We start from the raw sequence: 24,765 nt of genomic DNA, 5'->3' as shown, positions 1-24,765 counted from the left end.
AATTACCATAGCTGCACTTATGCAAATCTTTCTTGTATTACATCAAAAACCCTACACAGCTCAATTTAGGAATTTGGCAGAGCAAAGGGGAAAGAGGAGAGCCATGGATCAAACACACTCAGAAATTTGGGTAAAAAATGACAACCTGGTGTAGGAGGATTTATAAGGAGAGCAACACTCCAGGCTCAGTGGATTGAGTTGATCTACTTCAGTTTTACACCAGGAACATGAGCTTTCTCTAGCCTGCTTTACTGTACAAGCTTTAACTTTTAACTCACAGATTGAGTTCTGTATCTTGCAAAAAACAAAATAAAAGCTCTAAAATCTGTCAAGCAATAAACAGTTTTTCCTTGTTTTTTTCCAATGCAGCCATGTTTAAATCCTAATTTATTTGATCTTAGTTTCAGAAGGAATTGTTGGGAGCCAATTTTATTGCCAAATATTTAGTATCTGATTAAAAAGGTCCTCAGACATTTCCAAAAATGCCAAGCCCCAAGCTCAGGGTCTTCAGCACATTCAGATTTTATCAGTGAGATCCTCCAAACATCCTCAAAAAACGCAACCCCAAACCTCCTCTCTAAGCATAACATTTGAGTTATGTGAAAAATCACTAATTAGAATCACTAAATAGATTGAAGTCATTAAATAGAATAATTTTCTGGGATCCCAGTGATTTCTGACAGAGCAGTCACAGAAATGCCTTTTGCAGAACAACTCAAATCTGAGCGCAGGAGAAGCAATGAGCTGAGCCAGAGGAGAATGGGAGGAAAGGAAACTGAAAAGAGCAGCTTTGGCTATGCTGAAGATGCCACAGAGCAAAAGAGCAGGAAAGCTTTGTTAATGTGCATACTTTGTTTTATGTAAGAATGTAAAAAATGGCTGGATCACATATCTAATATATTTATCAGTATCAACATTTAATATTCCCTTGACTATCAAAGAGAAAAATGCATCTTTTCCTTATTGTTTCAAACATGCCCAACCTATGATCCTCTTTATTTTATTAAATGTCCATGTCCCTAAAAATATTCAGGCCTTGAAAACCACTGCTGTCCTCATTTTTACAGAAACCTCTTTGGGACTGACACTGAGAGCCCTCCCCAAACTGAAGGAGTGCAGTTAAAGGCAAAGCTTTTGCTAAGCTTGGCTCAGGCTCTGGCCCGTGGAGCACACCAAGACCTTTACTGGGAATAATGAGAGGCAAGGTGGGAAACAAAGGGGCTGGGAACAAAGGGGCTGCACAACTCCTGGTAATGTTTTAGCATCACCCAGGAGGCATTTTTGGTGCCTGAAGCTTTGTGAGCAGCTCCTGGTGCTGCCAGCCCAGCCCAGCCCCTCCCCAGAGCGCAGGAAGGACCCAGGAACAGCCTGGACTGGGATCCCAGCACCGGGAGCAGAGGTGCTGAGCACCGAGCTCAGCAGAAGCTGCACAGGTTGGGAGCTTTGTGCTGACACCAAAACCCGTCTGTGTCTGTTTTGTGTCCCCAGGGGCTGTTTGCAGCAGCAGCAGCTCAGGGCTGCACACCCAGGCTGCAGCCAGGGGGGTTCTCCCTCTCCAGGAGCTCCACATCCCTCTCCTTATCCCTCTGCCCTGCCACGAGGGCACATGGCACAAACCTCAGCCCCCTCCTCAAACCAACCCAGCACGTCCAGCCTTTCTGTGGCTGAGCTTTGGGCTGTTCCCAGTGCCCAGCTCGTGTGCCAGGGCAGCTGCTGGGGCAGCCAGGCTGTGCCAGCCTGGCAAGGCTGGAACAGGGCCCAGGCAGGGCAGCCAGCCTGTGCCAGCCCAGGCTGTGCCATCTGCTCAGGCAGGGAGAGGCTCGGAGCGGGGCTGGAGAAGGAACCAAGGCAGGATCAGCACCATGGACACCCCCAGTGCTGCAGCAGCACACGGAACCCGCCGGGGCTGGGGGGCACGGCCCTGGGTGGGCACCGTTTGGGGTGACTGGGATGGGCTGTGACCCAGCCTCATCCCCAGGGGCACAGCTGTGCAGGGCAGGTGAGCAGCACTGACAGCAGTGAGCCACAGAGTGCCCTGGTGTGCTGAGCAACCACCCAGGGAACAGAGGGCACACAGGGGCACCGCGTGAGCGCGAGGGTACAAAAGGTTGGGCTAAAGAACAAGGACAGATGCCTGAAGCCTTCTGATGGGACAGGATGTTGCTCTGTATGGGCTGAAGCTTTCTGAAATTGTATGGTGACACTCTGGGTATTGAGGCCACCTCAACTGTGACAGCCCTGCCCAGAAACCCTGTCCTGGGCTGACCCCTGGGCACCAGGGGACAGGGATTGTCCCCTCTGCCCACACAGGTGAGAGCCCACTCACAGAGCCCAGCACAGGAGGGATCTGGAGCTGCTGCAGTGAGCCCAGGGAGGCTCCAGGATGATGCCAGGGATGGAGCAGCTCTGCTGGGAGAGCTGGGGGTGTTCAGGGGGTGACCCCATTGTGGCCTGGGACAGGGGGAAGTGTCCCTGCCATGGCAGGGGTGGCACTGGATGGGCTTTGAGGTCCCTTCCAACCCAAACCATTCTGGGATTCTGTGATTTTGGGATGCAGCAGAGGAGTTGGGGCTATGTTTGTACCATCCAACACTTTTTAGGAGCTGCTTTCTGCTTCTGTCAGGTTTTAACGGGGGCAGGGTGACGGTTCATGGAATCACAGAATCATTAAAGCTGGAAAAGACCTTTAAGATCATCAAGTCCAACTGTCACTCCAGCACCCTGTTCATCACTGCAGTGCCACACCCACGGGGTTTCTGAACATTTCCAGGAAAAGAAAAAAGTGTGGATTCGTGTCAAACTTTCCAAGTGTTGAATGAGCACCAAGAGCTGTGGCTCAAGATTGAACATAATAATTTGTGATAATGAGTACACTGAGCAGAGCCCAGAGGCAGATAAGGAAGAAGTCTGCAATATGAGAAACTTCCATTTTCCAATTCCCACATCAGTGCCTGTGCTGAAGGAAACCCCCAGTTCCAGCACCAAAAGGGAAGGTGGATTGGGAAGGGTGGCTGTGGGATGTAGGATGCAGGAATTCCAGATCCTCAGGGCTGATTACCTGAATTGCTTTCTGATCATAAATGTCTCAAGGAGAGCAGGGAGGTGGACAGAGCCTCATAAAATGACACAGAAAATGCTGAGGGCTCTAAAAATAAAACGTTCATATTTAGGGGTCTGAGGCTTGGAAAACCTGAGCGAGGAGGAGGAGGAGGAGGATGGCTTTGAGTTTTCTTCTCCAGGACTGGCTCACCTCTTCTGACAGTCTCAATGCTGTTTTTTCCCCCAGACCACAAAAAAATCCAGTTTCACCCTGGATGAAAACTGGGTGCTTTAGGTTGTCCAAGGATGGAAAGGATTCACCTGTTTAACCCAGCAGATCCTTTAGCTGGAGCCAGGGAATGAACTGGGAAACTCAAAGACTCTGCAAAAGATCAGTGAGAACAAACATCATCTGTACAGTATTGCACTGGGGTGGTGGGCTGGAGGGCACCTGTGGCCACTGGAGGGGACTTCTGCATCTCTGGGGAGCACCTTGGGACACTGGAGAGCACCTCTGGTCACTCAAGAGGATTTTTGGGTCACTGGAGATCTATTTCCCAGGAATTATAGATACTGAGGAAACCTGGGTCCAAATTCCCAAAGTAATACAGGATTTTTAAGTGCCCTGGGGAAGATTCCTGAACACAGAACAATTCTAGGAAACCCCAAGGGACACCATGGGAATACCAGTCTTCAGCACCTCAAGCCCCAGGAACTTCATTTTTACCAAGAGCTCCCTCCCAGGAGGACCCTGGACATGGAGCTTTAGCATCCAGGAGCTGCTCAGAGAAGAGAAAGCACCAAAGTTACACAGGGCTGCTGGAATAAAGGATAAAAAGGAATAAAACTGAATCCACTTTCCAGAGGTTTTGTACAGAATTGGTGCTGACACACAATGGTAGCAGGGCACAGGCAGATTAGGGAAGGAAAACTGACCAAAAAACCTCTCTGGACTCAAAGAAAGACCATGAAACACAATTAATTGTTACTATTTATGTTATCAGACATAAGAATTGACTTTTAGATGCAGAGGCCTGAACTCAAACAAAGGATTCACAGAAACTCATCAGCCTGGGGAGAGCCCAAACCCTTCCCTTGAACTCATTGTGTTCTCAGTGTCACAAATCCAGGACTGAGGTGTGGGAAATTAATGTGTAGAAAATTCTTAAAGTCTGATAGAAGGTTTATATAGAATGTATCTGTGTGTAAACTTTGAGATAAGAAATGCTGACTTAGAAATGCCATGGAATAGGACAGACAGTGCTGAGAGAGAAAGGGAACTAGAAACAAGTTTCAAAGGGTGACTTTGTAAATAAGACTGGATACTTTGGAGAAATAGAACTGTGAAAGATGCATTGTATTAAAATTCATGAGGGGTAATTTTAGATGATTTGCTTTAAGGCATTTACAGCAAAAGCTGATAAGCTAAGAAACACTTATAGTGTATTGTAATTTTAAAATAGTTACTTTTTCATGGTAATAGTGTGAATTATAACATCTGTACTGTCTCACCCTTCACATGAGACTGAAAATAGAATAAAGTTTCTAAAACACCTCTCAGTTGCCCCATCTCTGGGTCAGAAAAAGGCTTAATCCAACACTGAGGGAGACAAATATATTTTTCCATGTCAGGAAGACATTGAGAAGTGTAACCAAAAAAATACTTTTCTACAGGAATGTGAGCTGGGGAGGCTTCCCTGGCCAGGAACCCACTCAGAGATGGAGGATGAGCAGCAGCAGCAGCAGTGGGAGATGAGTTTTAAAGAAGGGAATGATCCTCTTCTTAATGAGTTCCCATCCCACAGGACAAGTGTTTGGAAAAAGTTGCATCAAGAGTTTTCCAGGATGTAAAAGAATTAAACCACAGACAGTCTCAGCAGAGTGCTGTAATTCCACCTCTCCATGCCCTGGAGCCACTTAAAACAACAAATCTTTCATTTGTTTTCCCAAGGAAAACTCACTTCTTAACCCAAGTTACAACTGTGAGGTGGACAGAGGAACTACCAGAGCTGATCACTGGGGAACCATGGAATGGTTTGGGTGGGAGGGACCCTCAGGACCACCCAGTGCCACCCCTGCCACAGGCAGGGACACCTTCCACTGTCCCAGGTGGCTCCAAGCTCTGTCCAACTTTATAAACACCACAAATCAAAGGGAAATCTCAGCTAAAGCCTAGAAATTTTTTTGAAGTCACAAAGGCAAGCCAAGAGAATTAGGCCAATCTTTCCAGTTTGTTTATCTCCCCATTTATTTTGTATAAGGAAACTGTTTTCCCTTTGCCACTGCCCTTCTGCAGGGTCAAGCACTTGGTGCTTAAAAGCTGCTACCTGGGGGTTCAGGCTCCCCACAAAATCCAGCAGAATTCACCTAAAAATGGATTATGATTAAAAATTATGGAGCCCCCATCAACTCAGGGATCTCCTCAAAGCTCAAGTGACAGATTGTTATGCCAGGGATGCCACCCCTCCCCTGAGGGCAGGCTCTGCCCCAAGACATGGTTATTTCCTTGCGGAGAGGCTTTGGGAGCTGTGCTCCTGTTCTCCTGAACCAGTTTGGGCTCCTCCTCCTTCCTTTGTCCCCAAATTCCATCACTAATGTCCCCACGGTCCCCTCCCCTGGCTACACAGAAGATGCTCCTGGCTTAGCTCCCCAAATCTCAGTAGTTAATCAAGGCTTCTACCAGAGAAAGCTAAATAGCTTTAAAAGGAAGGAACAATCTTAAACTGATTAAAATCAGCCCAGTTTTGATAGGAAAAAGTATCTTTATATAACAACTTGAAGACTAACCCCTGATCACCTGATTCCTGGGTCTGAGGCAAAGGTTTGGTTCTCCACATCAGTGGAAAAAAAAAACAAATAAAAAATCTTCTATCTATTTTAATCAAATGATTTGTGTCCCAGACCAGGCTCATCACTGAGCTGAGCATTTTTTTCCTAAACAATCAAAATCACCCCAAGTGGAATCTCCCCTGGCTTTGTTTACAGAGAGAACCAAAAATGCACCAAATGCTCCTACTCTCTCACAGTGGGCTGAAAATGAGTATTTATGGGGTGTTTGTCTCCATCTCCCTGCCAAACCCCTCTGCACTCACACTAAATTACAAAATCACTGCTCAGCTCCAGAGCATCCCCTCAAACAGCATCTCTGAGACAATGGCAGCACTTCCACCCTCACACTTCTCTGTGTTTGCAGAAGCTGTTTGCCACCACTGGTGCAAAGAGCAAAACACCAAGAAAAAACATCTGTGAGTTCTCTTTGTACCAAAGAGATCCAACATGCCCAGACTGCTGCAGTTCTGGGAGGATTTACCTGACAGTGGCTCTGCAGTGCAGGGCGTGAGGGGAACAACTCCTCATCCTCACACTGCAGCAGTTCCAGTTCTGTGGCTGAAGCTTTGCATGCCAGGGAAGCAAAGTGCTCTTTTTTACCCCTAAAAAAGGCTTTTCTGAATGCCCTGAGGTGTCTCCTCCAGCCCCAGCTCAGCTTTGGGTTTCCCTACACCCACCCATGGGATGAGCAGCTTCTGGTGACCCCACTGAGGTGTGACCCTGCTTCGCCCCTCCCAGGCTCCTGCTCTGCTCAGAATTCAGCAGAAAAAGTCTTCATCCCAGTTGTGTCCCCATGTGCTGAGGGAACCACAGAGGTGTTTTGGGACGTGCTTCCCCAGGCAAGTCTGGCTTGGAACGGAAGCCTGGGAAACCTGGGCCTGTCTCAGCTGGTTTGAAATCAGAGGGCACACACAGATTTCTCCCAGGTTTTTTTTACACTACTGTACACAGATGTATGTACACAGAATTTCCTACATTTTACATAAATATGAACATATTTTTCCTGGTTTTCCCCAATTCTTGCAGATATTCTGGTCCTGGCACAGGGTGCCCAGAGCAGCTGGGGCTGCCCCTGCATCCCTGGCAGTGCCCAAGGCCAGGCTGGACATTGGGGCTTGGAGCAGCCCGGGACAGTGGGAGGTGTCCCTGCCATGGCAGGGGTGGCACTAGATGGACTTTGAGGTCCCTTTCGGCCCAAGCCACCCCAGGATTCTGGGATATGTGCCATGTGTATACACATGGATTTTCCCCAATTTACATATACAATTTCTGTATAAATTCCACCTGCCCAACCACATTCCTGTGTTACAGTGACACTAAATCCAACACCCAAACCTTTCCACTTCCACAGCCAAAGGAATTGCTGCCACCTCCCTCATGCAGTGAAATGCAGGGATGCAGCACAGGGCCAGCACCTAGGGCAGGAGGAAGGGACAGGAGGAATGTCATCTTCCAGGACCTGGGGACCACCCTGTGTGGGGAAGGACCTGGAGCCACAGCCCCTGGGGCAGTGTGAGATCCCCCTGGGAGAATTCCTGCTCCATCAGTAGCTGAGCCAACGCTTCAGGGTAAGGCCCAGAACTAAGGAAAATGAATCCAGGGCACACTAATGATTAAAAATTGGCTGACAGGTCCCACAGCGCAAAGGAAAATATAAAATTATCCTCAGGCAAGTGATTTTCTGCTGGAGTTCTGCAGGGATTGCTTTTGACTGCTCTTTTAACTCCACCTTCCCCCCAGGAATCCTGGAAGGAGCCCAAGGGCTGTGGCTCACACAATGTGGGGATTAGGGAACAGAAAGCACTGGAGAGCAGGGCAGCAACTCCCTGATCCCAACACGTGGGCAGCCAGGCAGAACAACCCCTGCCTGCTCCCAGAGGGCAGGGAATGACCCCTGGGAACAGAATGGGCCTTGGGCACCTTCCCTGGGGACACCTGAGCACCCCCAGGGCTCAGATCAGCCACACAGGGAGGACCCCTCCCAGGTGGGAGCACGGGGAGGTGACCACAGCTGGTCATCTCAGGTGAAGGGCACCCAGGAAGCCCTCAGTGCCCTGCACTGCTGACTCCAGACACCCTCTAGAGCCTGAGGAGCTGTGAGGATGTAAAATGGAAATGGAAATATAATCCTTCCCTTCCACACCCACCCCTCTCCTCAGGCAGGAAGGCTGTGACCACACTCAGCTCCCAGGAGCTGCTCCCTGCCTTGGCACACCAGGGATGAGAGCACTGAGCTCTGAGCTCCTGCACAGCACCTCTGCTTCCTGCTGGGCACCAAGGGCAGAAGCATGACCCAGATTTCACACACCTGCTCCTGCAAGGCACCACTGGATCCTCCCAGCTCTCCTGGGCTCTGGCAGGAGATGCCCATCCCTGAGGTGGAGACAGCCAGGAAACTCCCAGGGGAGCTCAGGCTCAGGGACACTGCACACTGCTTTGCAGGCAGACATGAACTTTCTGTGGCCACTACATCAACACCTCATCCAGCTTCCCATAATTTCCACTGGGAATTCAGCTGCATTGTAAAAAACCCCAAATCCAGCTGACTCAGTAGAAGCGTGACTTGAGCTCCTGTTAACTCACTAAAAATGTCACAGCTCACAGCAGCCTCACGTTAGTTTTCTCCTGTATAAACACTTATTTGTGAACCACAATCTCAAAGTAAGACGATTCCTACCAGGAATAACTTGTAAAAGACACAGCTTCATGAAGCTTTCATGGGTGATGCAAAGAAATGTGAACTCAGGCAAAACATTCCCAAATGTTTTTGGTTTTGGGCCTTTGTGTCCAAAAGCAGCTGCAGAATGCAGCATTGAGAGTTGTCACCTCTATAATTGTTCTAAAATGTCCAAGCTTTTCTTGCTGAAAATGTCCAAAATTCCCAAACAGATGGGTCAGCACTGAAGTTCCCAGTTCAAAGAGTTTGGAATAAAAAATAAAACCTGATAGAAAGCATCTGGATGAGAAGGTTTGGGTGTCCTCAGCTCAGTTGACACCAGCAGCCTCCTCCTCCCCCTTCCTACACCACAGCATGGCACTGAACTCACATGATTTTATCACACACACAGTTAAAGGATCATTACCTACCACCACCCACACAGCCACAGGTGCCTGGGACACCTCAGCCCTGCCACAACCTCCCAGCAGGGATTCAGGATGGGTGCTGGGATGGCTGGAAACTGCTTTTAATGTTCAGAGAGAGCCCCAGAACCCACGGGAGCTGCTCCCACACCCCGGGTAGAGCAGAGCTCTTAAACCCCACCATGGGTGGGATCTTCCAAGCAACTGAACTTTCAGGCTGGAGATTTTCCTGCTGGCTCCAGCCTTAGCTCACAGCGAGCACCTCCTCAGGCAGGGCAGAGAAACCCGACCCCTGGCAAGGCACACGACCTGCAGCTAATCCTGGCTAATGAGGAATTCCCCCGGTGCCTCCCCAGCACAGGCTCAGCTAATCCCATTCACTGACAGGAGTTTTTGATGCTAGGAAAATGGAAAGTGATGGAAAACATGAATACATTCCTGAATGTTGTGATTTACAGATGTTGTTTTCAAGAGGGAAACCGTGACATTTATATATTTGGGAAACTAAATGCAAGTTGTCCTGTGCATTGCCCTTCATCCAAGAACTTTTCTTGGATGTTGGAGAAAAATGGGCTTCTACAGCAGCTCTGCCATTTAGCCAGCTGTGCTGAGATGTGTCATTTGAAGCACTAAAATAATATTGTGTTAAGTGGAGCTGATCAGCACATAAATATATTTAACTGCTATTCTCCTACAGACAGGGATTGGATTAAACTGCATTCTTTTTAAAGATAGAAATGTCATTGTTAAAATCAGTGTAAGGAACTGGAAATCAGCAGTTCCCACCTTTAGGAGAAGGGTGCAATGTTTCAGGCTGATGGTCACAACATCCTTTGTAAAAGGAAGCACCTCTGTCTGAGGCTGAGTGGGGGACAGGTGACACAAGGGCTGCTGCTTGGGGGACCCATCCAGGCAAAAGTAAAAGCAATTTTGGGTAACTAGACACTGAACACAGGAGCTGGAGTGTCACCAACAGTGTCACAGCCTGTCCCCACACCATAGAACTGGCAAGGCCCTAAGGAGCATCAGCCACCTGAAGGTGATGCTGGATGGAAGAACTCCAGGGACTTCCAGGATTCCCAAACAAAGTGCATTGCTTCACAGAACCTCCTGAGCCTGCAAGAGCAGCTGCCTTTGACATGAAATGAAATTTATGTAAAGGCAAAACCAGAGAATGTTTTCTGTTGCTTTGCAGCACTGAATTTCCCCAAACAAGTCACACCAATGCTCAGAATTCCTCTCCAACAGACTCAGCCCCTGCCTAAAGAAGCAGGGCCAGTCCTGAACTGCACACCGTGATGGTGAGAGGGGGCTGGACCAGCACAGTCTTCTTGAATTCATGGAAAAATAGCCACGGACCTAAACTGACCAAAATTCCCTCTCATTTTCCTGTCACTCACGGCTCTGTGTGAAGATTTACCTGTAAAGGCTCTCTCAGTTCTGTGGAGCTTGTGAACAGCAAAGCCAAGGCTGCATGTGCTGAGCAGCATCATTCCTCTTGGCAATCTCCTCTGGAGCAGCCAGGGAACAACACAAAGATCTGCTCACTCCACACCCTGTTTCTCCCTGGAGTTCCTTCCTGTGCCTGGTGCTGGTATGGGCAGCCTGGAATTCACTCCTGGGATCCAGGTGACTCCTGCTGCCCCAGGAGCTCAATCCCAGATACCCAATCACCATACACAATCACCAGCTTTGGCTCAGGGATTTACAAGAGAGACAGACTTCAGGGAGCAGAGATGACTGCACAGCAATGATTTATTGCTCAAGCAATAAATCACCTGCTGGTGATTTATGGCACTGGGGCAGGGATCAATCTGAGCAAAGAAAAGCTCTATCTTAATTTTAAATATGAAGAGTTTGGCTGTCAGAAGCCCTCAGGAGCCATTGTGACACACCCCAAGTGCACCTTCAGTGATGTCTGTCCCCCAAACACCTGTGGCTGTCACACACATACAGGGAAGGCAGAAGGGGCAACCAAGTGTTGCAGGTAAAAGTGTGTCCCAAAATGCCAGGAAGAAAAGTCACTGTGGTATCCCAGGACTGCAGTGAAGTACCACAGTGACTCCAGGGATGATCTCCACTGTGGAATGTGTCCAGCAGCCCCAGCCCCAGCACTGACCTCTTGAAGTGACTGGCCAGGACTCCCACGAGCTCCCCGATCCTGCTGTCGCTGGAGGAGTCATTGCTGAAGAGACAAACAATGAGATCCTTGTTGTCTTTGGTGTGGAACACCACCAGCTGGTCCTTCCCATTGGAGACACTCAGCCCCACCAGCTGAGGAGAGAAAAGGAGAACAAGGTTGGCTGTGCTGATATAAAAATGTTGATGCCCCATCCCTGGAAATGTCTCAGGCAAGGCTGGACAGGGCTTGGAGCAGCCTGGAGCAGTGGAAGGTGTCCCTGCCCACGGCAAGGGTGGCACTGGATGGGCTTTGAGGTGCTTCCAGCCCAAACCATCCCATGATTCCCTGTGCCTTTGCCACTGCCAGGCTGATTCTCTCCTCTCCAGGACACTCCCAACCTCCACCAGGGAGCTGAGGGGTGGCAGTGGGTGGGTGTCCCCCCAGGAGCTGAGCAAGCAGAGACAACACCAGCTCTGTGGAATTCAGCAGCCTGGGAGGTGTGAGGGAGAGTCCCCACCCAGCATGGATGGCTCCCAGCATTCCCTGTGTCACTGCTGTGCCCCTGTCCCTGCTCAGGCATTCCCTGTGTCACTGCTGTGCCCCTGTCCCTGCTCAGGCATTCCCTGTGTCACTGCTGTGCCCCTGTCCCTGCTCAGGCATTCCCTGTGTCACTGCTGTGCCCCTGTCCCTCCCCAGGGCACCCACCAAGGATGGTACCAGCTGCTCTTCCAGCAGCCCCAGGTAAAAGCTTTCCCCAAAAGCTCCCCTGGATGACACCACTGAATCCCACCCTCATCAGGATTCTGCCCAACAGCCTCTCCAAACCCACAACTCTGGGAAACCAAAGGTGTCTGATGGCCTCAGGCTGTGCCAGGGGAGGGTCAGGTGGGATCCTGGGAGAATTGCTTCACTGAAAGGTGTCCAGCCCTGGCACAGCTGCCCAGGGCAGGGGTGGAGTCTCCATCCCTGGAAGTGTCAAATAAATGTGGGGATGTGGCACTGGGGATGTGGTTTGGTGGTGCTGCTGCTGGACTTGAGGAATTTAAAGGTCTTTTTCAACCTGAACAACTCTGTGCCACTGTGATTTGCAGATAACAAGAATTTAGAAAGAATTTGAGTCACAAACCCTGCAAAGCCACAATGATTCCCATGTCCAGGGATGGATTAAGGCCTGCCTCTTCTGACAAAATAAAAAGGTGCAAGGATTTGGCTTGGCTATTTTATTTTCTGGCATTTTCTTTTTGTCTGTTAAGTAACTGCACTTGGCTCATCAAAAGCTTTGTCATCATCTCACAAAGGAAAAAAAGGGAATTTTTAGGAGGGGCAATCTGGGAGCACAGGTTACTCAGATGAATATTAGAGAAAGAAGAAAAGGATCTGTGCCGGGGAAACAGAGTAAAGAGGGCAAAAAAAGCCTCAAGAGGCAAGTACAGCAAAGCAGAAAAGGAGAAAGGAAAATAGAATAAAATAAATAGAATAGTAAATGGGATAAAATACATAGAATATAATACATGGGACAAAATAAATAGAATAAAGTAAATAGAATATAATGAAATTAAATCAAACAAAATAAAATAAAACAAGAAAGATGAAAGGATGTGCAGAGAGAACACAGAGGACTTTCCCTGTCCATTAAAGGGCTCCTTTGAGCCATCCAGGAATTTGCAGAGGAAGTCTCATTCCCCTACAAGTGAGAGGCACCCATAAAGCATTTTGTTGAAATGACAGTCTCATTATTCCCTTGTTTAGGGAAAAGGCTCTTGTGTCCCCAATCCAGCTGGAGAATCCTAATTCCTGCCAGCCCAGGGATCCCAGGGGGGCTCAGGCTGCTCCCTGGGTTTGCTCACGACATGTTATGTCCAAGGAAGATGCTCCAGCAGCTCTGGATGCCTCGGCCATCCCAGAAAAGTCCAGCCCAGTCCAGCAGCGTGGTCTGTGCCCTATTTTGGAGATCAGACTCCTCACAAGGTCCAGTCCCTGGGGTTTTGTTGGTTTGTCACCCCAGGAATGAAGGACAGCAGCTGCTGATGCTGGAACCCCAGGCAGGGCCCTCCTGCTACCAGTTGCACCAGCACAGGTGGAGTTTATTCCCTGTTCAGGCTATTTTGGGGTTATGAAATGCTTTCCCAACAAGCTCCACCTCATGCACAGGCATTGACAGCTGCCTGGCTTTATAGTGTCCCTTAAAATTAATTTGCATGCTTAAATACCCTCCTGTGAGCACAATAGCACCACAGGGACTGCTGCCATCAAGGTTTTAAATGTGCAGCGAGTGTGAAAGATGAACAAGTCGCAGTGTCGGATTTGAAAAGGCAATTTAAACATTAATTATTCAACAGAACCCTGTTAGGAGGCCAAGAGCCCTTCAAAATCTTCCCATTTCACCCCTCCCTACGAGACTCTGAGTGAATAAATGCAGCACAAAAGAAATCATTTCAGAGAAGGTGCTTATCTCAGTATTTACCAACACTAATATTGGCCCTGCTTGAAGAGCAGGAAAAAATCCTCAGCTTCTGCAGAACATCCTTTATTATGTTCACCACTGCAGGGGAGATGTGGCTGCTAGAGCCTTTCTGCTGCTTGGGTGCCTTTTCATTCCTCTCAGCCAGTACCTGTTTGGTTTTAATTCAGGTAAAAACAAGAAGGTCACTGTGTATTGGTACTCTGAGGCAATGCCAGAGTGCTGGCAGCTGAAAAATCCACCCAGAGAATCCCCCCAAAGCAGCATCTCCACATGGAGAAAGCAGCAGGACTGACAGGACTGACAGGGAAGCTGCTGTTTGTCAGGTTGTGTAGAGAATAGCACATTCCTCATCCAGAGGCATGGGATGGTTTGGGTGGAAGGGACCTTAAGGATCACCCAGTGCCACCCCTGCCATGGCAGGGACACCTCCCACTGTCCCAGGCTGCTCCAAGCCTCGGCCAGCCTGGCCTTGGGCACTGCCAGGGATCCAGGGGCAGCCACAGCTGCTCTGGGCACCCTGTGCCAGGGCCTGCCCATCCTCTCTGTAAAAAATTCCTTCCTTCCATCTAAGGCAAACCAAACCTGGCTTAGTTCCCAGCCCTTTCCCCTGTCCCAGTGCAGAGCCTGGCAGTGTGCAGGGACAGGAGAGACTCCACCCATGGATGGCCAGGCAAACCTGGCCCTGGGAGATGGGGAGCAATTTCATCAGCTGAAAACAAGTTTGAGTGTGTAGCAGCTATCAGCTGACTGTCTCCAGTGAGATCTCCATGGAAACACCACCCCTGAGGATGCTGCTGTGTTGGCAGGGCACTTCTGAAAGGCTGACAGGGAGGAGCAGAGGGAGCAGGCAGAGGATTCCAGCCCTGGGCATGGGAAGGACCATCCCTCTTCCCAGAGAACACTCATCAAAGGTAGGACAGGGCTGTTCCATGGGTACACATCACTACTGGTGTCATTATTGTCTATTTGTCCTCAAAAAACTTTCACAGCATTTCAAACCATTGCTCTTGTCCCAAAAATGAAGGAATTTCTGTATCACTGATCAGCTCCTTCCACTGCATCCCTCACATGGTGGAAGGGCTTCCTTCCATGAAAGGAGGCACAGAAAAATGGGGAGATGTTCAAGGAAACTCAGAGGTGGAAAAACAACACAAATATAAACATTAGGTAACAAATATAAAACATAACTACAACAAGGAACAAACAACTGCTCAACAGGATTGACTGTTTGCCAGAGTTAAATCTGAGAAATCCTGGCAAGAGAAATACAAATGGAGTGACTTTGAACTGGAAGGGAGTACGTTTAGATTGGGTATTAGGAAAAAGTTCTTCCCTGTGAGGATGGGGAGGCCCTGGCACAGGATGCCCAGAGCAGCTGTGGCTGCCCCTGGATCCCTGGCAGTGCCCAAGGCCAGGCTGGATGGGGCTTGGAGCACCCTGGGACACTGGAAGGTGTCCCTGCCCATGGCACTGGATCATTTTTAAGATCCCTTCCAATCCAAATTCAATCCCATTATTCTGTGAAATATTTTGTGTCTTGTGTATAAATCAAAGACACCCCAAATTCTCCTCCCCTTCCTGCAGCTCAGGGGGCTCTGGATCCACCAGCAGGATCAGTGCCCACCCCAGTCCCAGAGCAGCCCAGGCAGGGCTGGGGCTCCTCCCCAGAACACAGGGCAGGAGGAGCAGGTACCGGGACAGGCTGTGAACAGAGCTGGAATTTTACACCACAGAATCTACCAAAGCTTGGTTTAATCAAATTTCCATCCTGGAATGTTACCTTGACAACCTGGGTCAGCAGAGGACCTCCTGGACCCTTCCCTCCTGTGCCAAGCACTCCAGGACCCCTAGAATCTCAAGGACTCCTGCTCAGGTCAAAGAAACTGTCCGGCCAAGACTCCCTGAGGTAGGTTACTGAAGGGAATAACTGCAGATCTACCAATAAAACTGATTTATAGCTGCAGAAATGTGAGAATTCTCAGAGCAAGAGACCTACCTGCACAGACCATTAACTGCTCTTGTCCTGAGGAACTGCAAATCAGCCACATGACCAACACAGAGCCAGAATACAGCCAAAAAAACAACACACATTGAGCAAAAAAACGAACCATCACTGAGCCAAAATACAGCCAAAATAGCCAACACAGGACCACTACAGAGCCTGCCCTAGGGCTCTCTGTAGGAATGGATATTCTATTTTAGACACTCCTTTTATTGATGAAAAAGCAACAATTACTGACATTTCTTAGTAACAGATATTCTACGAGTAACCTGACATTGTACCTGACTTGCTCAGCTTTAATGTTTAAGGCATTAAGGATTTCAGAGGGAAATGTTCAGGTGACCAATGATCTGGTTTTGTGCTGCTGTAAATGTACAGTCTGTACCTTTATACCCATCAGGCACACAGGTAAAACAGACATTGTTCTAAACCTGTGATAAACACAGATTTATCTCTCATTAGTCCTACACTCAGTGAATTTCAGTGACCTGGACACTCTGGTTAAGGTAAGGGTGGAGAAACCAATAGCGAGAAATCCTGATGGACAAAATCCTGCCTTGTCCACATCACCAAAAAACACCTGTCTGGGAACACCTGGAAAATCAGGTGTGGAAAACCCCTCTGCTAAAAGGCTGTGAGTGTGGGGCTGTCTGAACTCTGCTGGGAGGCTGGGGCTGTCTGTACCCTGGTTTTCACCAGGCTGAAGGTGTTTTCACCAGGCTGGGGGTGTCTGCACCCTGGTTTACACAGGCACACAGCAGGATGTGCTGCCAGCCCCTCTGAGCACAGAGACACCAGTACTGGGACAGAACAGCAGCCAGGAAAGCAGCTGCTCAGGGCAGCTTCCTTTCAAAACAAGAGGCACTGCCATGGAGACACTGCCTGCTGCACCAGGATTCCTACTGGGAGTAGCTACTCCAGGGATAGGCTGTGCTGGGTGCCCAGCAAGGAGGGCAGGAGGAGACTCTAAACCCAACATTATGGATGCAGCCAGAGCTAATCATCCCCTCCACATCTGCAGATGAGATTTCACCCTCACCCTAATCCCGTCCCTGCCCTCCCAGCAATACAGAAATGCCAGGTCTGTCATTTCTCCAAATGCAAACATCCCAGTAAATCCATCCATGCAGGGCATTTCCCAGCAGCCAGGCAGAATCTGGAGGTTGGAGATAACCAGAGCACTGTCACCCCAGGCTGAGGGAGACTCAGCTGAATCCCTGCTCCAGGATGCTGGGGAGCAAAGCTGAGGTGCTGCCCACCCCTTCCACCCCTGATAATCCTGTGGAGCCTGGCAGCTCCACCCTGCTACCCCCAAGGCCAGACCTCACCGTAACTCTGAGTTTAGCTTTGGTAAGATTTACATTAAACATGAACAAATAATAAAAAAATAAAAATAAATAAATTTAAGCACAACCTGAAGGATCAGACAAGCCCTCAGAGACACAGGAATAGTGCCATAAACTGCTGTGAAATGCCAACCCCTGCCAGGGCCAGGATCCTGCACACAGCAAAGCAAACTGAAACAGGAAGGGAGCAGAGAAGGCTAAGAGACAGTTTGGGGTTTAGCTTTTATTTTGTGCACCAAAATTAAAAGCTAATATGATCACAGAATCATAGAACCATGGAATATCCTATCCTGAGTTGGAAAGGACCCACCAGGATCATCCAGTCCAACCCCTGGTCCTGCCCAGGACACCCCAACAATCCCACCCTGATTTTTGGTGTTGCAATAACTGCACTATGACTGTTATAAAGACATTAAATACATCAGAAACTGCAACCCAAGGACTTTTTCCATGTTATGGATGTGAAAATGGAGCTACAGAGTAAAGACACTGCCCTGAAAGAGCCCCAGATGAGGATCCCCAGTGCTGTACTCACGTTGTAGAGGGGGATGGTCTTCATCACCTTGTACTGCTTCATGGGGTCCATCTTGTACAGGTGTCTGTCAGTGATGAAAATGGCCCTGTCCTCCACCTTGTTAAAGCGATTCACCTGCACAGAAACACCTTGTCAGTCCCACTGATCACTGCAGGAATACAGAAAATGAAACTGCAGTGCTAAGTGCAAACTCACTCAAAATGCCCCAAACTTGTACAAAAATACCCCAGTCACACAACAATCACCCTGAAGTCACAAACAGCCAAAACTCACACAAAAATACTTCAAACTCACACAAAAATACCCCAAACCCACACAGTTCCCAAACAGGTTTTCTCCTTGGACCTTGGACCACTGAACAGGGAACATGGTCCCTGTAATCCCATTATACAGAGACAGAGGAGCAACATTCTCAGTCATCCAGCAGAGCTGTGGCACCCTGGGAAATTCCAGTATTCACTCAAACCAAGGGCAGATGCTTCCCCCAGGCACATTCAAGCCCTGTCCAAGTGGAGCCCAGGCTGCTATCCCCACATTATCCATGAACCTTGGGCACCCCAAAGGTCCCATGGAGAACCTCTGCCCTTGCAGAGCCAGGCTGCACCAGGGGCTGGCACAGTCCAGACCTGAGGCTTTGGGCCATCCTTGGTCTGTGCCCTGTCCCTCCATCCCTTGTCCCCAGTCCCTCTCCATCCTCTCCAGCTCTTCTGGAGCCCCTTTAGGCCCTGCAGGGGGCTCTGAGCTCTCCCTCGAGCTTCTCCTCCTGATGAGCACCTGCAGCAACTACACCTCACCCAGGCTGGTGGATGCCCCTCAGCACTAAACACTCACCAGGCAGGATGCAAAGGTTTGTTGCAAGTGCCTAAGTAGGACACAAAGTAGAAATTGTTTTTCACTGAGGCAAAACCAGAGTCACGGGTGTATCAGAGTCACTGAGATATTTATTAATCAACTGAGAAGGGGAGACAAGGGTAAGACATGACGAGGAGGATGAGCATAAATAGGATTTTCCAGGGTGAAATCAGGAGACAACGGGAGAACTTAAATATCCTCAGTCAAGGAGGCAGCAGAGAGACAAAGTTCAGAGCGGATAAAGGCAAAAAATGCAAATTGGGAAGCTCTGTGACAGCTTTACATTAACAGCACTGACTCAGAAAAAGCATCCGAGGATGATTTCAGACAGCTCTGGAGAGATCTTGGCACAAAGACATGAGGCAGCTCAGAAAAAGCAGAATGTTGGCACAGACAAGGAATAACATGGGAATAATGTCCTGGGAGCCATGGGCTCACCTGGAACAGCCCGTGAAGGACCAGGGTAGTGAGTATGATGGAGACTCTGGTGGTTCAGAGAAGGTGAAGAACACGATTGAGGGCCTGGGAAATCTCACAGGAAGAGATGCTGCGTAACCAGGATTATTTTAGGAAGCTGATGAATGGGAGAAAAAAGCCTAAAGGCTACAAAACACTGAATGGCCCTGAGAAAGTAGGTTAGGAGTGCCTGGTGCCACATGTTGGGTGCTGGAGCAGAGCAGCACCAGTTCCTCAGCTCCAGGTCCTGGGAGCTGAACCAAAGTCCAGTCCCTGGGGCTGGATCTGCCCCTCAGAGCTCAGATCAATGTTGGGGGCATTGATTCACTGTGATTTGTCTGCAGAGTCTGACACAGTGAACACTCCCTGGGCACTGCCATGACCCTGCCTGGCTGCTGTCCCACCTCAGCCCCTGGTGACAAAGGGAGCAGATTTCTGGTGCTGTGACAGCAGAGCCACCCCAGGGCAGGAGGTCCTGTGGCTGCTGCCTGGGAAGCAGAGATGGGAAGCACACTCAGCTTTCACAGTCAGAAAGGCTGGAAAAGCCCTCTGAGATCATGAAGCCCAATTGTTCCTCCAGCACTGCCAAGGCTGCCACTGATTCCTGTCCCCAGGTGCCACATGCCCCCAGCAATGGGGACTTCACCACTGTCCTGAGCAGCTGTGCCGATGCCTGACCACCCTTTCAGTGAAGAAATTTTCCCTAATATCCTATCCAACCTGCCCTGGCCCAGCCTGAGGCCGTTCCCTCTCCTCCTGTCCCTGTTCCCTGGAGCACAGCCCGACCCCCCGGCTGTCCCCTCCTGTCAGGAGCTGTGCAGAGCCACAAGGGCCCCCTGAGCCTCCTTGCTCCAGGCTGAGCCCCTTCCCAGCTCCCTCAGGAATCCTCCAGCCCCTTCCCAGCTCCCTCGGCCCCTCCTGGGGCTCCAGCCCCTTCCCAGCTCTGTTCCCTGCCCTGGACACCCCCAGCCCCTTGGTGTCCTTCTCATCGTGAGGTGCCCAGACTGACCCCAGGACTGGATGTGCCCCAGCAGTGCCAGCTCAGGGGACAGTCACTGCCCTGCTCCTGCTGCCACACTATTGCTGATCCAAGCCAGGTGTCCTTGGCCTCTGGCACATCTGGACTCACCTTCAGCCCCTGCTGACCAGCCCCCCAAACATTCTAAGCCAATGGAATATTGTGGGAGTTCTACAGGCATGGTTTGAATACCACTGCTTTCTCATAGCTCTCTGCTGGTTTTAGTATTAAAATTCAGCTAAAGAAATGTACCCAAAGGAGAGGCCCAGCAGCTCATCTAAACCGAGGAGCAAATTCTCATGTCCTTCCAGCTTTTTCCAAGCAAAAGAGGCTCCAGGTGCCTCGTGCATTTGTGTAAATGCTACAGTGCATTTGTGTAAATAATACCTGCTGTGGGTTAAAGTAAAAACTGTCCCACTGGGGAGCAGGCACAGAAGGGACTCACACACCAGTGCAAATAGCACTACTGGGCTTGTAGGAGTAAGGACAGGCCTTCTGTTCTCAGCTAGAGCTCATTCCCTCCCGGAGAACAGCCCTTCCCAGCATTGTGTTCTCTGCACCTTCTGGGCATTCTGTATTTATATCTTGTTGATCCAAATGTGAATCAGTCCTAATTTAGCTTCCTGACAAGCTGGTGGGGGAAATGAAGATCTGGCCTAGAGCTGAAAAATCTTCAAGGAAGTTTTTAAGGTCTCTGTCAGTGGCCTCTGGGCACCGCAGGGCAGCGGCCTTTGAAAGAGATGATCCTGTCAATGGAGCCTGGTGCCACAAATGACAAGGGAAAAGTGGGAAGAAAAGCTTTATTCTAAAGAAAATAAAGAGAGAGAGTTGTTTCCTAGGTGATCCAACAAAATCTGGAGGTTTGCATGAAATATGCATTTGGTTTCTCCTAAGGCAAAAATCTTGAAAATTTCCTTTGAAAAAGTGAAGAGCACCACAATTCTCAGAAAAGGTGGATTTTTCCATTGGCAGGAATGACCTGCTTCTACCTGTACCTACCGCAGGGAAGCAAACACTCAGCTCATTCCCCGCCCCTCAGCAAGGCTTCAAAGCCTCTCACAGCCCTCCTGTAAAAACTGCTCCAAACAGAGCCCCCCATTATTATTCAGCTCAAGCTGTTGAAATTGGGCCCTGCACAGGCAAAGAAAACTTTACCAGCAGCTCAAAACTTGGAGAGCAGTTCCTGGAATAAATTGACTACTTAGACTTAGAAACACAAAATTATTGAGGTTGGAAAAGGCCTCCCAGCCCATCAAGTCCAACCTGTGCCCAATCCCCACCTTGTCACCAGCCCAGAGCACTGAGTGCCACATCCAGGTGCTCCTTGGGCATCTGCAGGGGTGGGGACTCCAACACCTCCCTGGGCAGCCCCTTCTAATGCCCGACCACCCTTTCCAGGAAGTTCTTCCTGATCTAGAATCTTCTAGATTCTTCCTGAAGAATTCATTAGCTCAATGTCAGTCATCAGCTAAAAATATTCTGTGTCAATGAATTTAATGAGCCAATATCTGACAGGTCACAGCTCTACTCATAAAGGTGTTTCAATAGGTGAGCTCTGGGCTCAGCCTGTGTCTGCTCAAGTTGCCCAGTATTTATGCTTTCAGTGTGTTTTCTGTGCAAGGAAAGAAGTGCATTAGACTGAACATTTCCAAGAGCTGACACCTGACATGGCTGTTGACAGTTAACAACTATTTCACGTGTGGTTTGGTGACTCAGTAGCTGAAGGAAGCCACAGAGGAAGGCAGATGCTGCTTCAGAAATAAAACATTCAGCCCAGCTCACCAAAGTGCCCTTTAACTCCTTCCCACCAAGACCTTCTTGCCTCAGGGAAGAGCAGGAGCAGCACAGTTTTTGCTCAAGAATCCTCAAATAAGCTGAATCATGAAAACACAGCACGGATGAACTTGAGCAGCCTTTTTTTTTGTCAATTGCTGCTTTGTTCAGGAGAATTATTTAAGGGAAGCAATGAAATCACCCGATAATTACAATTTCATTTCTGTAATTCACTCTGCAGGCCTGTGTTAAAGCTTCACATGAGCCAATTTTCAGCAGAGAACAAACACAACCTGCAAACCCACAGGAAGCAGGTTTAACATGAGAGATGTGACAAATTTGCCCTGAGCACTGGGTCAGGCTGCACGTGCCAGCATCAAGTGCCACCCTGGGCCAATGAGATTTGGTAATGTGGGAAATGGATTCATGGGTAATATTTGTTATATAAAACAAATATTTTTTATATATATATATATAATTATAAAAATATATATTAATATGCATTAGTACAATATATAATATCTAATATATAACATATAGTATATAAAATACATAGTATACTATACATTATATATATAAAATATATATATTATATCTATATATATGAAGATATATATATCTACATAAAACTAAAAATAAAATAAAAATTTTTAAAACACCTCTCAATTACCCCATCTCTATACCAAAAAAAAAACCATAATCCAACAGGCAGAACATGGGGAAGTCAAGGCTAAAGAGGAGAAACCTGATGATTTATTTAAAAATTTGTTAAAAATTCACAGGGTAGAATGCATCAATGAGGAGAGATTCCCCCTGCCCCAGCACTAAGGGTCATCCAGGGACTGCCCTTACTCTGGGGTAAGAGGCAGGAAGCCAAAACTTTTATTTCTGACAAGAGAAACACCTTCATTTTAAACAGCTTAGGATGGAAATTGTTTCCTGTGAAGGGCAAAGGCTGTTCCCAGCCTGTGCTCCTGCAGTCAGAGCATGGAGTCACTCCTGTCCAAAGATCTCACTGGTGCTCAGTCTGCAGATCCAGAAACATGACCTGAGGACGTGCCTTGCTTGGAAAGGGAAATGCTAAATTCTCAAATGTCAAATCCTTGTCCTGTTAACCTTCACACTGCAGCACTGTTTGTGTTCCCTGCTCTGCTCAGGACATTTCCTATCTCTACAAGCAGAAGACAAACGGTTCCCTGAGGGAGGAGCCACATCCCACATGGGTTTGGATGGGATGGTTTGCATTTGTGACATGGAGATGCTCTGCAATCACCAGGCTTACACATCCATGAGGATGGCACAGTGCTGCAGTCTTGTCCTCAGTAGTGCTGAGATCATGGAATCACGGAGTGGTTTGTGTTTGGAGGGACCTTAGAGACCACCCAGTGTCACCCCTGCAGTGGGCAGGGACACTTTCCACTGTCCCAGGGTGTTCCAAGCCCTGTCCAGCCTGGCCTTGGGCACTGCCAGGGATGGGAAGTGCTGATGGCTCCAAAGCTATGCCAGGAATCCCTAACTGAGCAGGCCAGCAGGGGATCGTGTCCTACCTCTTTGTGAAAAGAAAGCAACAACAATTTAACCTTTCAAAAAAGTTACAAGATAATTTAAAACCCATACAGCTGCAAGTCTATAACTCTGCAATATTTGTGATTTCAGCTGAGCTGCCCTTTTAATGCACCCACAGCCAGCTAAAGCTTTGCCTCTGAGAGCACTGAAAGCCTTTCAGGCTCAGGAGAAATCCACTTTATGGTGGGTAACACCTATTCCATCCCCATTCTGCTTCTACTATTGAAGTGCTGTCATCTCAGTGCAACAAACCAACAAAAACTGGATTTTTCTAGGAACCTGCTTTGCCCTGTGCTTGCACAGGAGATTGTCCTTGAGAGCTGAACCAGGAGCAAGAGAAACACAAGGACTTAAAGGCTGGAGAGCTGCATAACAGTGAAGAAGATAAAACTCCCACACTGTGTCCATCACACACAAGACCCCCTCACCACCATTCCATCACATCTCTAACAACTGAATATTGTCCTTTCTACAGTTATCCCAGTTTAGCCAGAAACTGCTCTGGAATCAGTTCACTTAATGAGTTAGAAGAGGAATTATTTCTTCAGCCTAACCTGATAAAAGCCAGGGGGAATTCTGCATTTCTCTGTCCCTCAGCCCAAGAGCTGTGAGGTTGTAAAGAGGAAGTTTGGATTCAGACTGGCCTGCTCCTCCCTTAATCCTGTGAACCCCATCCTCCCAGAGAATGTGGCCACAGCAACACCAAACTCCACTGAGGTATTTTTGCTTGGAAAGCAATTAGAGATTTCTATTTTTATGAACACGAATCACTGTTGAATAAACAATACAACTCACTACCACTTGCAAAGTTTTATTTATAAATGTCATGCTGCAGAATGAGTTGTCTAGATCTGCAGAATCATAAGGAATAACTGTGCACGTGGGGACCAACTGCAGTATTTACAAATAAAAAGAATATACAGCTTCTTAAAAACACCGGAACACACTGGCCTGCCACAAAATTGAGTCTGTTTGTTGGCTTTGTAAAATTAAAAATATCCTTCCCTGACAGATATTTCCAACCAGCACCATGAGGAGCAACCCACAACAATTAAGCAAGTCTGTTTTTTTAATTAGTTGTTTAAACCTTCCAACCAAGTTAACAAAAACCTCAATTCTGCTACAAAAAATGTCAGATCCAAACCAGTTATGCAGAATGAAGTGATTTTATCATGAAATCATGGAGTGATTTGGGTTGAAGGGTTCTTAAAGACCATTCAGTTCCAACACTCTGCATGGGCATGGACTCAACAATTGATTTGTGCCTCTGACGTGATGAGGCCCCAGCAGCCACCCAACCTTGCTCCACCCAAAAATCCCTGATGCAGCTCCTTGGAACTGCTCTAAAGTGCTGTCCCAGCCTCCCCAGGGTCACCTCCTGGTCCCTGGACACCCCCCAGCCCCGTTACCTTGCGCACGTGGCAGGAGAAGAGGATGTTCATGTACTTGTCCTTGCGCTTCAGCTCGTTGGCCACAGGGGTGAAGGAGCCTGAGCTCTGGGGGCTGTCTGGTTTCTGGAAGAGCAGAGACGGGCTCAGCACATGGCTCCCTCCACCCTTCTGTGCTTTGGGAAACCAAACCTTGACACACCAAAATGCTCCAAGGAAGGATGGAGTAAAGGGAAGCAATCAAATCTGCCTAGAGGGAATTTCTTTCCATCCCTGTGCTTTCCATTCTACCCA

General features: G+C 48.5%; 1 protein-coding gene across 1 annotated transcript in view; it reads right to left on the bottom strand.

The window, feature by feature from the left end:
• Positions 1–24,765, bottom strand: part of MYO1D (myosin ID) — a 154,832-nt gene that overhangs the window by 44,900 nt on the left and 85,167 nt on the right. Inside the window, exons 19-21 of the mRNA XM_041398991.1 lie at positions 24,493–24,597; positions 17,419–17,532; positions 11,069–11,223 (exon numbers count right to left, since the gene is read on the bottom strand). Coding sequence (XP_041254925.1) covers positions 11,069–11,223; positions 17,419–17,532; positions 24,493–24,597 — 374 coding nt within the window. The remainder of the gene's footprint in view (positions 1–11,068; positions 11,224–17,418; positions 17,533–24,492; positions 24,598–24,765) is intronic.

Source organism: Onychostruthus taczanowskii, unplaced genomic scaffold (genome assembly GCF_017590055.1).
Source record: "Onychostruthus taczanowskii isolate IOZ18803 unplaced genomic scaffold, ASM1759005v1 scaffold151, whole genome shotgun sequence".
Classification (NCBI taxonomy): Eukaryota; Metazoa; Chordata; class Aves; order Passeriformes; family Passeridae; genus Onychostruthus; species Onychostruthus taczanowskii.
This window is presented reverse-complemented; position numbering and strand designations above follow the sequence as displayed.